At 40.0% G+C, this 16,894-nt stretch overlaps 1 protein-coding gene across 2 annotated transcripts in view; it reads right to left on the minus strand.

Annotated features, from left to right (window-relative positions):
• Positions 1-211: 211 nt before the first annotated feature.
• The window catches only part of HERC6 (HECT and RLD domain containing E3 ubiquitin protein ligase family member 6), a 60,481-nt gene continuing 43,798 nt past the window's right edge, over positions 212-16,894 (minus strand). The window contains exons 17-23 of one of the 2 annotated variants that reach the window (XM_055434110.2): positions 14,893-15,036; positions 7,873-8,039; positions 5,121-5,187; positions 4,621-4,691; positions 2,957-3,140; positions 1,860-1,962; positions 212-603 (exon numbers count right to left, since the gene is read on the minus strand). In XM_055434110.2, coding sequence (XP_055290085.2) covers positions 380-603; positions 1,860-1,962; positions 2,957-3,140; positions 4,621-4,691; positions 5,121-5,187; positions 7,873-8,039; positions 14,893-15,036 — 960 coding nt within the window. In that variant the 3' untranslated portion in view covers positions 212-379. The remainder of the gene's footprint in view (positions 604-1,859; positions 1,963-2,956; positions 3,141-4,620; positions 4,692-5,120; positions 5,188-7,872; positions 8,040-14,892; positions 15,037-16,894) is intronic. The other variant, XR_008687011.2, reaches the window with a different exon arrangement.

The raw sequence follows: 16,894 nt of genomic DNA on the forward strand, positions 1-16,894 counted from the left end.
ACATGGTGAATTAAATTAGAGCTTTATTTTTTTGAATTTCATATTTACAGACTGTTTATTAGATGTACAATATTTTTAGAGTATCTTTTAGCTTTTAATATTCAGTATATTTTAAAATGATAATTATTATTCAGGAAATAATTCAGTAAAAAGCAATCATTCTCATAGCAAATTTAAGGAACAGGAAATGCTGGTTTATTAACAATATTATCCTTGACTCATCATGTCATGATTTATCCCAGCATTTGTCAACTAATTCTATCGAAAATCTATAAACCTTTGTACTAATCAGATCTAAAGAAGAAACTGCTCCTGTACTAAAGAACAGAAGGATCGTAAGGTGAGAGGACCTGAGATCTGAGCCTCTCAGAGTTCATTATCATCCTGTGACTGTGGGTGAGATAAATCCTTTGTTGCTCTTGATGGCTATTTGAAGTGCTTCCTTCATTTTTTCCATTGTAGAATATTTAGGGAGCTCCAGAATATTATGACATGTCAGTGATCTTGGGAAATCTCTTTCACTGAAAGTCTGAGGACAGCGAAACCAGATTCCTGTTTTCTGTATGCCTTTTGCATGTAGTCTATCATTTCCTGTAAGAAAAACTAAAAAGAAATAAACTTCAGTTAAGATAGTTCACAGAAAGAACAAAACTTAAAATGAAAAGGAAGAAATTAATCACTTCATTCAAAAATATTTATCGGGTGCCCCTTGTCCAAAGAGAACACGGGACCACATGGGGTGAAGAACAATCATGACGTTTCGTCTTTGTCTTTGGTGAGTTCACGATCCAGTTGGGGGGAAATTACGTACGTGAAAAGATAACAGCAAGATACAAGGAGGTTGGTTTAGCTCAGCGGGAAGTATGATGTGAAGAGATGATGAAGGCACTGAGCCTCAAGGCAGGGAGAGAGTGCCAGGTTAGGGTGACAGGGAAGCTTCAGGCAGAAAGAAAAAACCAGAGTAGAAGATGCATGTGAACTCACTGAATGCACAGCCAACAGAATCCCTGGACTGAAGCAAAAGTTTCCCATTAAGAAAGACGATTGGAAAGGTAGTTTGGGCTTGTGGAGATAATTAAGTTTGTGGAAAAATTGTCCTCAGACATCCTCAGTAGCAACAAAAATAGCAAGAAAGATGTGTGCCCATCTCAAGAAGAGCTAAGAAACGGGATGAAAGACAGGAGAATGAGGCATTAAGTCTGTCCTGTGGAATCCCAGGGCTCCCACCAAGAGAGGTTTTTATGTCTTAGTGGTCTTGAACATGGGCTTTGAATTAGCCTGCTGGGTTCAAATTCTCATTCTGACACTAACCGTCAGAACATAGGCAGCTACCAAATGCTGCAAGCCTCTGTTTCCTCATATCTGAAGTGGGGAAAAATAAAAATACCTGCTTCATAGGCTGCTATTAGGATAAAGGGAAGTAATAGTTATAAAGTGATCAGAACAGTGCCTGGTATAGAGTAAGCACACAACATAAATGTTATTTTTAGCATCATCAGTGGTCTCTGGTACTATTAATCATTGATAGTATTTGAGACAGTTGACATTGCCCTAATTCCATAGGACTTTAGATAATTAAATAAAGGCAGGAATGTGAGATAACTAAAGTGAAGAAGGAAGACACAAACTGGGTGAGTGTAGACAAGGTAGTAAAATAACAATATCTTTTTTACTATCATTTGTTTAAAATGGAAAACATCTTAAGTAAGAAAAAGAACACTGGTCTAGAAGGTAGGGGACCTGCATTCTAACCCGTGCTTTGCCATTATCATTTGTGATACACTATTAATGACTTTATGTCAAATAAGATAGTTTAAAAGATATGTAATTATAGATTCATCTATTTCTGCAGTACTTACAGAGGAATTTTCTCTTTTCATCCAAAGTTAAATTATGGAAAGCTTTCCAAAACATCAGTATAGTAGGATGTGATTCATGGTATCCTTGCTCATAAATAGAATTCTTGAAAAAAAAAAAAAGGAGAAATTTGGTTTTTAGGGGTAATTTTTGTGGTTGGGGGCTCCCCACCTCAACACTCTGTGGATTTAAGAGGCCGTTCCTTCCGGAAGTGTATAAATTAGCCTGGGATAGAACCTGCATGCTGAATTTACTAATTAAGAAATGAGAAACCAGAACTATAAAGGTGGCATAGAAATACAAGAAACTATTCTTAAGTAATCTTTTAAAACTTTGAACAGAGTTACAGATTTTGCCATTTGTTATAAACTGGTATATGTAATCTAACCAGAACCATGAGAAAATTAGTATTGTGTGAATTCTGAAGCACTTTCAACATGTTGTAGGAGTGATGTGGACTTTCTTGAGTTTTACACATCCATAAGTGAATGGTCTGTATCTCGTGCCTCTGTTGGTTTTCTGTGAGCTGTAGTTTCTGGGAAGTGAGCAGCTCTCATTCCTGTAACTCTTGTAATCCAGTCATTCGTGTGCCTCCTTCATGAGGATTCAGTATGGCTGTGGTGCTGTTATCCCTCTGATAGGAACTCTAACTCGGTGTAAAGCCCCAAAGGTCTGTTACTTTTTTTTATTTTATATTGTACTATATTTCATTTACAGTGTTGTGTTTGTTTCAGGTGTATAGCAAAGTGATACAGTCATATATATATATATATGAATTAACAAAAGCAGTTCCCGTCTTTTGATGGGGTGCTCATGGTTTATAACATAAACGGCATTATTTTGAGAGAGGGATAACTTAGGTATGGCGTTGGGTTTTTTCTCTTTTTGCAGCTTGAGGCAGTTGTAAAATAACTTAATGTAGCTTTTTACAACTGTGTATTCTATAGTATTTTTTCATTTGGTGAAATTTTAACTGTTAATGTTTTTGGCTTTGTGCTTTGTACCATTTATTAAATAAAAATAAAATTTAAAAAAAAAATTTGGTTTTTAGGGGTAGTTTCTGTTTGGAAGCATCAGGGGCGCTTCAGTTATTCCCTACCTTTTCAAACTGTTTCCAGTCATAGTCGGTATTTCCAAGTATTGCTCTCATTAGTTCTTCAGGCTTGAAATGTTTAAGTGTCTCTTTGTCAAAAAGTTTATAAAATCCTCTCTGAAATTCCTCATAAACTGCCTTTACAGAGGTGTTGAAAACATAATCAACACACTTAGAAACATAGTCTTTCCTGAAGGAAGCAGGAAAAAAAAAAGCCAATAATATACTTAACCAGTGACTATTCTCTACTTTGCCTTTTCATCACTTCTATTAAGAAAGAAAAGTAAGTTACATCTGCAGAGCACACAACGCTATATGACACAGGGCTACGAAAACATCTAGTCAGCTAGAAGAAGAAAACATGGAGAATATGCAGAAGGATGAAGGCTTTCTTTTGCTCCCATTGCCCCAACTACATTCAGGACAATATTTTAAAAACACCAATCTGAATATGTCATTCTCCTGCTTAAAATCTTTAAAAGACTTCTCATTGCCTTTAAGATAAATTTCAAACCTCTTTAGCAGGATTAAAACGGTCTCCATGGGTGAAGGGGTAAAAAACAATGGCCTCCATGATGTGACCCTTGCCTGACTCAGCAGCCTCTTGCCACTGCCATTTAAACCTCCGGCCATGCTGGCCTTCAGTTCACTGACCTCACTGTTAGGCCACAGCACGCAGGGCTTCCTTTTCACCTGGCAACTTCCGTCACTCATCAGAATTAAAAATGAACATGACTTTCTCAGGGTTGGTGCTCTGTTCCTCTCTCTCTCCCCTCTCACAACACATCGCTGTGTGTAAATTATGTCTACAGAGATTGTCTTTTCCAATTTGTGATGAATTTCCTGAGAGCAGGTGTGCTACTGGAGATATTTCCACCAGATATCACCCTAAAACATGCTAATCTCCTACCCTTTGAGCATCCTTCAAGGACCATCATGTCTGAATCAACCTCCTCTGTCTTCCCCTGTAACCAGTGGTATGCTGGTAAATGTTCTACAACCAGTTTTCTTAAAAGGAGAGGGAAAAAGATGGAACCCTCATTTGCAGCATTTGCCAGTTTCTGTGGTTTACCTGTCACCCTCTAGTTTCTCAATTGGTTTTCATTTTCTTCAGTGTTCATCCTTATCTGACTTTCTATTACATAATAATTAATTGACTTTCTGCTCCACTGTAATTTCTGCTCCAGATTTTGCATCTTTTTTTACTGCCATATCTCTGACACCTAGAATAGGGTCTAGTATAGAGCAGGAGCTCAAAAAATAATTGTTAAATGAACAGTGAAAAGTGCTGCAAAGGAAATATTTAATCTTGACTCCTTTTGTCCCTTCTTTTTCCTGTAACCTTTTATCTTTTGAAAAAGGTCAGAAGCTAAAGTGATTATCTGGAAAGACTGGGTAGCTCAGATGGTAAAGAATCTGTCTGAAATGCAGGAGACCTGGGTTCAGTCCCTGGGTTGGGAAGATCACCTGGAGGAAGGTACGGCAATTCACTCTAGTATTCTTGCCTGGAGAGTCCCTCTGGACAGAGGAGCCTGGTGGGCTACAGTCCATGGGGTTGCAAAGAGTCGGACACAACTGAGCACAGCAAAAGACGAAATATATTTATAAAGCATAGTGATATAAACATTTTATGTGTATTCAAAACAGATGTGCACGGTCTCAAAACTTACTTGTTGCTTTGGTCTACAAATACAGAAATCCCATTTGGAATTAAATCAACATCATTTTGGTCCCAGGGTATCTGTAACCAAAATATATTCAGGTACCAAACATGAAATAAAGTCTGAATAATCAACCACAAGACCATTATTGCTAGTACATCCTTCCCTATAAAACTTTAAATAACTAGGCATTAAATAATTATTTATATAGTTCGATCACCTAAATATATATAAAAATAAACACATACCCTGGTATATGCTATATATTGCTTTATGCATATATCATTCCATTTAATTTTTTACAGTGTTCACATTGAATAATCGCTATCTTTTCACTTTGAGAGTATATAGACATAAAGTATCACATGAGGAGCAAGTGCAGGAAAAGTCTTACAGTACAGAAGTATAATACCCTTCAAAAAACACATCCAATATATAAGATACTATAATAACAAATATTTTTAAAAACATTAAATCTAAACTATAATCTGATTTTCATTAGTACTCACAGAAAAACGTATGCCAAGTTCTTCTTTAATGTCATTAGCATCATCATTTAGAACTTCTTGCAGACACCTAATGAAAATTTTGGTTTAAAATACATATATTATTCTTATACAACTTCAAAAGAAATAAACGATCAATGGAAAAAATGTGAACAATATAAAAATTTATAAAGTGTTTTAAAAGTCATGTAAATTTTTTCTTCTCCACCCTCCCATTCCTTCTTCCTGGAGTTAACCTTTACAAGTTTGATTGGTCAGATTACTGCCTAACATGTAGACACTGCTGAATCTTGGTGGAAATTATAAGAAAGGAGCCCCTTCCACTAGACCAGTCCTTCCCCTGAACCAGGCGTTATTTTGTCTCCCAGGGAACATTGGGCAAAATCTGGACATCTTTGGTTGTCACAATTAAAGGGAGTGTTATGATTAAAGGGGGTACCTTGGACTGCAAGATCAAACCAGTCAATCCTAAAGGAAATCAGTCCTGAATATTCATTGGAAGGACTGATGCTGAAGCTGAAACTCCAATACTTTGGCCATCTGACGCAAAGAACTGACTCACTGGAAAAGATCCTGATGCTGGGAAAGATTTAAGGCAGGAAGAGAAGGGGACAACAGAGGATGAGCTGGTTGGATGGCATTACCAACTCGATGGACATGAGTGTGAGCAAGCTTCCCTGATAGTTCAGTTGGTAAAGAATCTGCCTGCAATGCAGGAGATTCCTGGGTCGGGAAGATCCCCTGGAGAAGGGATAGGCTATCCACTCCAGTATTCTTGGGTTTCCTTTTGGGGCTCATCTGGTGAAAAGAATCCACCTGCAATGCAGGAGATCTGAGTTGGATCCCTCGGTTGGGAAGATCCCCTGGAGAAGGGAAAGGCTATGCACTCCAGTATTCTGGCCTGGAGAATTCCATGGACTGTAAAGTCCTTGGAGTCGCAAAGAGTCTGACACGACTGAACGACTTTCACTTGGTACTGCCATCTAGTGGGCAGCAGCCCCATATGCTGCTAGGCATCTCTACAATGTCCAGGTCAGTCTTCCACAACAAAGAATTATCTAGCCCAAAATGTGTGTACTGCCAAGGTTGAAAAACCCTGCTCTATACTGTCAGAGTATATAGTATAAATATAGCCAGTGTTTTCTTTCACTAACAGTACACGGGAAGAGAATCTTTTTCTTCCATCTGTCGCCAACTCTATGTTGTATGAAAAACTTTTTAACAGTTGTCAATCTGTAAGCAGAAAAATTATATCTCATTTTCATCTGCATTTTCTTGATTACTAGTAAAGTTGAGCACATTTTTTGAGTTTATATATATCCATATAGTCATATCTATATTATACAAAGATATTAATCCATTGTCTATCATGTGTTGCCAGTTTTTTCTTTAGAGAATAGAGTTGGCCTTTTAACCTAGAACAAGCATTTTTCAATCCTTAAAAAATAAAGTTCATGGGCTTCCCTGCTGGCTCAGTGGTAATGAGTCTGCCTACAAATGCAGGAGACACAGGTTTGATCTCTGATCCGGGAAGATCCCACATGCTGCAGAGCAGCTGTGCCCATGTGCCACAACTACTGAGCCTGTCTCTAGAGCCTGGGAGCCGCAACTGCTGATCACGTGCTGCAGCTACTGAAGCCTGCATGCCCTAGAGCCCGTGCTCTGCAACAGGAGAAGCCACTGCAATGAGAAGCTCGAGTACCACAACTAGAGTAGTCCCCCACTCACTGCATCTAGAGAAAGCCTGCCCAGCACTGAAGATTTAGCCCAGCCAAAAAATAAATAAATAAAAATTAAAACCCAAAGTTTGTGACATGCTGATTTATTGAAATAAGTGAAATATGATTAAATAGGATTTATTTAAAATCAATATAGCATGCATGATTCTCATTATGAATATCACATACTATCCACAGCAACTATTTCCATCTGGATAAATTCAAGAGACTAGACCACAGCTCTGTTTATTGTGCCATTGCTAATTAGAGGAGCATTTGGCTTTTTTCCACTTCTGAAGGGTTACTTGATTATAATGCTGCTACTGCTGCCAAGTCACTTCAGTCTTGTCCGACTCTGTGCGACCCCATAGACGGCAGCCCACCAGGCTCCGCTGTCCCTGGGATTCTCCAGGCAAGAACACTGGAGTGGGTTGCCATTTCCTTCTCCAATGCATGAAAGTGAAAAAGTGAAGTAGCTCAGTTGTGTCCAACTCTACGCGACCCCATGGACTGTAGCCTACCAGGCTCCTCCATCCATGGGATTTCCCATACTTGATTATCAGTCATGCTAAAATTCAAACTCATCTAAAGAGCATGCATGTTTATTGAAACTGAAGACCTTATCTGTGTGTCTCTGTGTGTATCTATGTGTAACATTCAGTTCAGTTCAGTTCAGTCGCTTAGTCATGTCCGACTCTTTGCGACCCCATGAATCACAGCACACCAAGCCTCCCTGTCCATCACCAATTCCCAGAGTTCACTCAAGCTCATCTCCATCGAATCGGTCGGTGATGCCATCCAGCCATCTCATTCTCTGTTGTCCCCTTCTCCTCCTGCCCCCAATCCCTCCCAGCATCAGAGTCTTTTCCAGTGAGTCAACTCGTAGCATGAGGTGGCCAAAGTATTGGAGCTTCAGCTTTAGCATCAGTTCTTCCAGTGAACACCCAGGACTGATCTCCTTTAGAATGGACTGGTTGTGTCTAAACAACTGAGACTGACTAGATACACAGTCCTAAAAAAAAATTATATTCACTTACTTTCCAAAAGAAGGACTGAGTTCTTTTAAATCTTCCAATGATGGTTCCTGGTCGAGAAGTTTCTTAAACAGAGCCAATGGGAAAGGGAGGTAGACAACATTAAAATTATATAGGGAGAGTCCACACAGCATCCCAAAGAGGAAATAGGTCTTCTTCTCAAATTTAGGCTAGAGAAGAAAAAAAAGTCCTTTATGTATTATATATAATCAATAATCCAAACAGATAATTAGATTAGTTAAAAAAAAGTTTGGTTCCTTTTTCTAAGAGTCAGAAATTAGAAACAAAATGAGCTTCAGGAAAATAAAAATTTGAAGTTCTTATATAGCTTATAATACAATATAAAATTCTTCCGTAAGTTAAAGTACAAATTTTAACAGTTCAGAATATTAAACAAATGAATTTGCTTTTTGTTACTGATAGCATATCTGGAATATGAAAAAAATGCTCAGTGAACCTTAAAAACAAAGGTTTTCACTGTTGAATTTTACAGTCTTTGTCTTCAAACTCATGTAGAAAATGACACCAGGAAGGAAGGGTGTACTTTATCTATGCCTGCAGCGCACATCAGTCGTGCCAGGGGTGTGTCAGAGGAGTGCTGGTCCCTTCAGCAGTGCGGCCTTCAACCCAGGCGTGCTTACAGGGACAAGCATAGGGGCAAGGAAGGTGACTGATGCTGTTGACTATGAAGGTCTGTGGAAGGAAGAAGGAAAGAGGCCTGATAAAATCGGCTTCACTCGTCTCTTCATTGTGTGGTCCTGGATGAAGTAAACTGGCCGCATCTGGCCAGGTCGTCACTGCAGCCCAACTGACAGGTCACTATTCCGTTCCGTTCCGTTTCTCAGTCGTGCCCGACTCTTTGCGACCCCGTGGACTGTAGCCTACCAGGCTTCTCCGTCCATGGGATTCTCCAGGTAAGAATTCCTGAGTGGGTTACCGTTTCCTTCTCCAGGGGATCTTCCCGACCCAGGGATCGAACCCGGGTCTCCCGCATTGGAGGCAGACACTTTAACCTCTGAGCCAAGGTCACTATTACAAGACTTCAATTTCAGTGCCAACTTTGCTGTTAGCTGATCACTGACTTTAGCCCATCCGTAGAGTAATCTGTGTTTCAATCTACTTGTTCTATTTACTTCCTAGTGTAACTGCCTAGGAGAAACGTTAAAAATGCATTTGAATTTTGAAAATGAGTTAGAAGTTCAATACAAGTACTCTCCAAAGGTGACCTCTTCTAATCTAATCAGTCTTACTTCCTGTATGTGTAAGGTGTCCCCTGATTCTAGTGGATTTTGTCTCTTTGTTTTCTATCCCATAGTATAGTGTTCAGTAATGTTTAAGGGTAAGCACTGGGGGCTTTGGGATCAGTCTTAAATTTATATCCTCACTTGGTCACTTGCAAGTTGAATATCCGTTCAGTTCACTTCAGTCACTCAGTCATGTCCGACTTTGCGACCCCATGGACTGCAGCATGTCAAGACACCCTGTCCATCATTAACTCCCTGAGTTCACTCAAACTCATGTCCATCGAGTCAGGGATGTCATCCAACCATCTCATCCTCTATCGTTCCCTTCCCCTCCTGCCTTCAATCTTTCCCAGCATCAGGGTCTTTTCAAATGAGACAGTTCTTCGCATCAGGTGGCCAAAGTATTAGAGTTTCAATTTCAATATCAGTCCTTGCAATGAATATTCAGGACTGATTTCCTTTAGGATGGACTGGTTGGATCTCCTTGCAGTCCAAGGGACTGTCAAGAGTCTTCTCCAACACCACAGTTCAAATGAATCAATTCTTTAACACTCGGCCTTCTTTATAGCCCAACTCTCACATCCATACATGACCACTAGAAAAAACACAGCCTTGACTAGACGGACCTTGGTTGGCAAAGTAATGTCTCTGCTTTTTAAAATGCTGTCTAGGTTGGTCATAACTTTCCTTCCAAGGAGCAAGTGTCTTTTAATTTCATGGCTGCAGTCACCATCTGCAGTGATTTTCGAGCCCCCCAAAATAAAGTCTCTCAATGTTTCCACTGTATCTCCATCTATTTGCCATGAACTGATGGGACCAGATGCCATGATCTTAGTTTTCTTAATGTTGAGTTTTAACCCCCCTTTTCCACTCTCCTCTTTCACTTTCGTCAAGAGGCTCTTTAGTTCTTCTTCACTTTCTGCCATAAGGGTGGTGTCATCTGCATATCTGAGGTTATGGATATTTCTCCCAGCAATCTTGATTCCAGTTTGTGCTTCCTCCAGCCCAGTGTTTCTCATGATGTACTCTGCATATAAGTTAAATAAGCAGAGTGACAGTATACAGCCTTGATGTACTCCTTTCCTTATTTGGAACCAGTCTGTTGTTCCATATCCAGTTCTAACTGTTGCTTCCTGACCTGCATTTAGGTTTCTCAAGAGGCAGGTCAGGTGGTCTGGTAGTCCCATCTCTTTCAGAATTTCCTACAGTTTGTTGTGATCCACACAGTCAAAGACTTTGGCAGAGTCAATAAAGCAGAAATAGATGTTTTTCTGGAAATCCCTTGCTTTTCCCATGATCCAGCGGATGTTGGCAATTTGATCTCTGGTTCTTCTGCCTTTTCTAAAACCAGCTTGAACATCTGGAAGTTCACGGTTCACGTATTGCTAAAGCCTGGCTTGGAGAATTTTGAGCATGACTTTACTAGCATGTGAGATAAGTGCAATTGTGTGGTAGTTTGAGCATTCTTTGTCATTGCCTTTCTTTTGGATTCAAATGAAAACTGACCTTTTCCAGTCCCGTGGCCACTGCTGAGTTTTCCAAATTTGCTGGCATATTGAGTGCAGCACTTTCACAGCATCATCTTTTAGGATCTGAAAAAGCTCAGCTGGAATTCCATCACTTTCACTAGCTTTGTTCGTAGTGATGTTTCCTAAGGCCCACTTGACTTCGCATTCCAGGATGTCTGGCTCTAGGTTGAGTGATCACACCATCATGATTATCTGTGTCGTGAAGATCTTTTTTTTATAGTTCTTCTATGTATTCTTGCCAGCTTTTCTTAATATCTTCTGCTTCTGTTAGGTCCCTACCATTTCTGTGCTTTATTGTCCCTATCCTTGCATGAAATGTTCTCTTGGTATCTCTAATTTTCTTGAGATCACTAGTCTTTCCCATTCTATTGCTTTCCTCTATTTCTTTGCACTGATCACGAAGGAAGGTTTTCTTATCTCTCCATGCTTGTCTTTGGAACTCTGCATTCAAATGGGTATATTTTTCCTTTTTTCCTTTGCTTTTCACTTCTCTTCTTTTCACAGCTATTTGTAAGGCCTCCTCAGACAGCCATTTTGCTTTTTCGCATTTCTTTTCCATGGGGATGGTCTTGGTCCCTGTCTCCTGTACACTGTCACGAACCTCTGTCCAGAGTTCATCAGGCACTCTCTCTATCAGATCTAGTCCCTTAAATCTATTTCTCATTTCCACTGTATAATCATAAGGGATTGGATTTAGGTCATATCTGAATGGTCTAGTGGTTTTCCCTACTTTCTTCAATTTCAGTCTGAATTTGGCAATAAGGAGTTCATGATCTGAGCCACAGTCAGCTCCTGGTCTTGGTTTTGCTAACTGTATAGAGCTTCTCCATCTTTGGCTGCAAAGAATATAATCAATCTGATTTCGGTGTTGACCATCTGGTGATGTCCATGTGTAGAGTCTCCTCTTGTGTTGTTGGAAGTGGATGTTTGCTATGACCAGTGCGTTCTCTTGGAAAAACTCTATTAGCCTTGCCCTGCTTCATTCCCTGCTCCAGGGCCAAATTTGCCTGTTACTCCAGGTGTTTCTTGACTTCTACTTTTGCATTCCAGTCCCCTATAATGAAAAGGACATTTTTTTGGGGTGTTAGTTCTAAAAGATCTTGTAGGTCTTCATAGAACCATTCAACTTTGGCTTCTTCAGTGTTACTGGTTGGGGCATAGACTTGGATTACTGTAATATTGAATGGTTTGCCTTGGAAATGAACAGAGATCATTCTGTCATTTTTGAGATTGCATCCAAGTACTGCATTTCGGACTCTTTTGTTGACCATGATGGCTACTCCATTTCTTCTAAGGGATTCCTGCCCACAGTAGTAGATAGAATGGTCATCTGAGTTAAATTCACCCATTCCAGTCCATTTTAGTTCACTGATTCCTAGAATGTCGACGTTCACTCTTGCCATCTCCTGGTTGACCACATCCAATTTGCCTTGATTCATGGACCTAACATTCCAGGTTCCTATGCAATATTGCTCTTTACAGCACTGGACCTTGCTTTTATCACTAGTCCCATCCACAACTGGGTATTTGTTTTGCTTTGGCTCCATCCCTTCATTCTTTCTGGAGTTATTTCTCCATTGATCTCTAGTAGCATACTGGGCACCTATGGACCTGGGGAGTTCCTCATTCAGTATCTTATCATTTTGCCTTTTCATACTGTTCATGGGGTTCTCAAGGCAAGTATACCGAAGTGGTTTGCCATTCCCTTCTCCAATGACCACATTCTGTCAGACCTCTCCACCATGACCTGCCCATCTTGGGTGGCCCCACACGGCATGGCTTAGTTGCATTGAGTTAGAACTATGGTGGAAGTAATGAATATCTTTAGACAGTTTATTTAATCTCTCTGAGCCTCAGTTTCTTTATCTGTAAAATGGGGCAAACCACCTATCTCATAGAGTTGATATGAGGTTTATTTTCTTCCTTTCCATTCCCTACTTGCATTGTTTTGATGTATTTAGTCCCTATCCTTCATCATTAAGCTCAGGGCTCCATTTTCCAATGACACTTTTTCCAATCACTTCAGTCCCCCTTGATTTCTTTGGGTTCTAAGAAAGAATCCCTTAAATGTGTATAGTGACCTAAAGTTTTCATGGAGCTTCACACTTTAACATACCTTTTATCTTGTTTTAATCTCACAATAGTTCTATAAAGCAGGCAGAATAGAAATTAGTTTTGCTAGTACTTAGGCATTTTTACAGCTGAGGAAACTGAAAACTCAGAGAGGTTAAATTACACACCCACCATCACTCAAGACTAGATCTCTGGGCTTTTGATCTCACAAGAGTGCTTCCTTCCCTATCCTACCTATTTCCCAACAACTATTACAACAGACCCTGATGCTGGGAAAGACTGAAGGCAGAAAGAGAAGGGGACAACAGAGGATGAGATGGTTGGATGGCATCACTGCCTTGATGGACATGAGTTTGAGCACGCTCCAGGAGCTGGTGATGGACAGGGAAGCCTGGCGTGCTGCAGTCCATGGGGTTGCAAAGAGTCAGAAACGACTGACCAACTGACCTGAACTGATTACAACACAAAGTCAGCAGTACAAAATTTCAAAAAAGTGCTATAGTTTCTGCTATTTTAGTCTTATTGTTCTATCTACATATATAAAATGTTTTCAAAGGAAAGAGATTGTGTTATCCACTAATCTCAATCTTCTATAGTATTTAATACAATGTGGGAACTTCAAGAAACAGCCAGTAAAAACTTGCTGGTTGAACCTACCAATGGCACACCTTAGCCACTCCTACCTTCCAGAGATTCATTCTTTCTCAAAAAGATGTTTAGTGACTAAACATCTAGTCGCTAAATTGTGTCCAATTCTTTCGGGACTCCATGGACTGTAGCCTGCCAGGCTCCTCTGTCCATGGATTTTCCCAGGGAAAAATACTGGAGTGGATGGCTTCTCCAGGGGATCTTTCCCACCCAGGGATCGAATCCACGTCTCCTGCATTAGCAGGCAGATTCTGTACCACTGAGCCACCTGGGAAGCCCTTCTAAAAAGATACAGAACACTTTTCAGTACTTTTTCATCCCATTCATGTTCTCTTCCTGTACCCTTTTCTTTCTGGGTTCCAAACTCCACCATATCATTTGAAAGAGTATTTGGAAGTTTATGGGAAAGGAGATCAATAAATTGAAGTTCAACATGTGATTCTTGTTAGAATTATTTGTTCTGTGTTACTAATAGAGAAGGCTTCCCTTGTGGCTCAGCTGGTAAAGTCTGTCTGCAATTCAGGTGACCCGGGTTCAATCCCTGCATCGGAAAGATCTCCTGGAGGAGGGCATGGCAATCCACTCCAGTATTCTTGCCTGGAGAACCCCATGGACAGAGAACTTTGGTGGGCAACAGGCCACGTGGTCACATAGAGTCAGACACGACTGAGTGACTAACACACACACACTAATAGAGAAGTGAAGTTTTTATCACTTTAAGAAAATGTTTTCATATAGAGAATCTTTGTAAAAATATAATCATTTTAGAAATGAATCATTTTATTAGAATTAGCAACTATCTCTAGGATTCTGTTAACAATTTCCCTCCTAGTTTGAAACTCTAGATTACAGCCTCCTAAAATTTAGAAAACCACAGAATATCCAACAAAGTGTAATACATCTAGACTATGGAATACTACTCAGCAATAGACGGGAATGAACTATGATAGAAACAACAACACCCATGATTCTCAATATCATTATGCTGAGTGAAAGGACAGATACTAAGACTACTTACGATTACATTTATGTAAAATTCTAGGAAATTCAAATTATAGTGACAAATCGAATCAGTGGTTGCATAGGCATGGGGCAGGGAATAGAAGAAGGGAGAAGCAGGATCAGAAAGGAAACTGAGGAAACTCTAGGGGATGATGGATGTGTTCACTGTCTTTTGTTTTCATTGTCTTGAATTTCATGGGCATAGATGTACATCAAAATGTATCAAAGTGGACATTTTATGTACCATTTATCACATCTCAAATATACCTTATTCAAGCTGTTGAAAAATTTAATGTTCATACGAATCACCTGGGGATCTTATAAAAATATATATTCTGATCTGGGCCTGAGATTCTGCTTTTCTAACAGTTCCAGGTAATGCTGGAACTTCCGCTCTGTGAACCACATTTTGAGTAGCAAGGCTTTATGTGACCCAATTTTACATTAGCAAGTATTGTGTTCATTTACAGTATATGGTATACTTTTTCTGTTCTGAAAAACCATAAGAAAACAAATAAAAGACTTACATTGACGGGAAACCACATGTAGGAATCCTCTTCAGGATATATGAACATTCCATATTCTTCCTTGGTCATAGATTCAAATATACAGTGAAAAAACTCAGACTTCACCCCTTCCCCCACAGAACGAATTTCTTTAATAAATTCAACCTGAGAAAAGAGGACACTGTCAGATATAGATTTAAAATATAATGCCTCGACCTTTACAGAAAAGTTTCCAACCTCCTGCCATCACCAGAATTGCCAGAATCCACTCTCCTTACCTAACTGTACTGTGTTCTCCCTCACTTTGCTTCTGATCAGTGGGTGCCATGAACCTGTTTACTGTCAGATTACTGTATAGTGAGTACATAGGTCCCTCCCATGGCCACATGAACCAAGTGAAGTGAGATTCTGGCAACAATCAACATTCACCATATTATACTGACCAGCATCTTGAACCAAATTTTAATGTGCTTCAAACCCCTGGGCCACTAAATTCCTCAATTTTTCTCTCTTGTCTAGCTTCCTCTCATCAGTCAGGCTTTACTACTTAGGCTACAGTCAACAAACTTGGTTTCTTTTGCCTCTCCCCTCATTAGGACTTCAGATAAACAGCCGTCCCTGTCAGCCTGGACATGGCACCTCTGTTGGAAATTTCAGAGCTGACTGCACAGAACCCTCATGTGAGCATCAATAAGAACTGGTCCCTCTTTTCTAAAGTCTACCTCTGGGATTTGTAGTACGAGTACTATCTTAGATTTCCTCCCATCTCTCTAACTACTCTTTGTTGTAAATATTGTGTATTTATTTGGCTGTGTCAGGTCTTAGTCGTGGCATGTGGTATCTTTAGTTGGGACATGCAAGATCTTTAGTTGCAGCATATGAACTCTTAGTTGTGGCATGCATAATCTAGCTCCCTGACCAGGCATCGAACACAGGCCCCCTGCATTGGGAGTGTAGAGTCTTATCCACTGGACCACTGGGGAAGTCCCTCTAACTACTCTTTCTATACTTCCCTTCCTGTTTATTTCTTTTTATCTTTTTAATGTAAATATCACCAAGCTTCACTGAGAGTTCTCTTTCACTTCTCTTTACCTAGATTTACCTCCTTGGCCTTGTCCATCATCACCAAGGGCCTGCCTCACATTCCATCAAGATACACCAAGAATAAATTAAGCTTGCTTCTGATTTTCTTACTTCCACTCATTTATACTAGCAAGGTTGTCTTTGCTATGGTCAGGACGTGCTTGACAACCTTGCCTTGTTTAGAGTCTATATTTTGATTGGATTTCTCTTGAAGTTTACCTTCTTACCTCTTTGTCAATTCCTGTAGGCAGAATCACTTTCTATTGATTTCCTCATAGTCAAGATTTAAAGGAAAATAGGTACAGAGGGAGACAAAAACTAGAAAGCCTAGCTTATAAAATCCTTTCCTCACTTTCCATCAGAGTCCTGAGGCCCAACTCTCAGAGTCTGACTTCCTCTCTGAGAACCTAACTTTTCCCTTCTTGGCTGATATCAGGAAAATGCACTCCCTTCTGGACAGATGCCAGCTCTTACCTACAAAGTTAATCTTTATTCTGTGGGCAAAGGATCTGAGGTACCACACAGTAAAAACCCTACAGATACCCCCAAGGATGAAGTGAAGTATGGCTAGGAAATGGAACCAACACAGTGGAAAGCCTGTGACTAAAACTTGAGCCAAAACGCAGTAAAAGTATCCATTCTACCTGCCACTTGCTGAATGCATTCATTGCCCCAATTCTTCACCCCTGCTTGGCCCAGGTCTTTCACATGTTGCTTTACAGTTCCTCTCATCAAAAAGGCTGAGTATATTTTGCCAGCCCTTGACTTGAGTTCAGCCATGTGATTTGCTTTGACTAAAGTGATGTTTGCTGTGTAACTGGGCTTGCTATCTTTTTTTTTTGTCAGTTGCTTGGCAAAGTGGGTGTGGAGGGGCCTTGCTATCTTCTACCTCTGACAGAGATATGCGAACATGTTTGTGGGTCCTAGGAAGAAGATGGAA

Source organism: Moschus berezovskii, chromosome 5 (assembly GCF_049115385.1).
Source record: "Moschus berezovskii isolate FMDL1 chromosome 5, NW_MosBer_1.0, whole genome shotgun sequence".
Lineage (NCBI taxonomy): Eukaryota > Metazoa > Chordata > Mammalia > Artiodactyla > Moschidae > Moschus > Moschus berezovskii.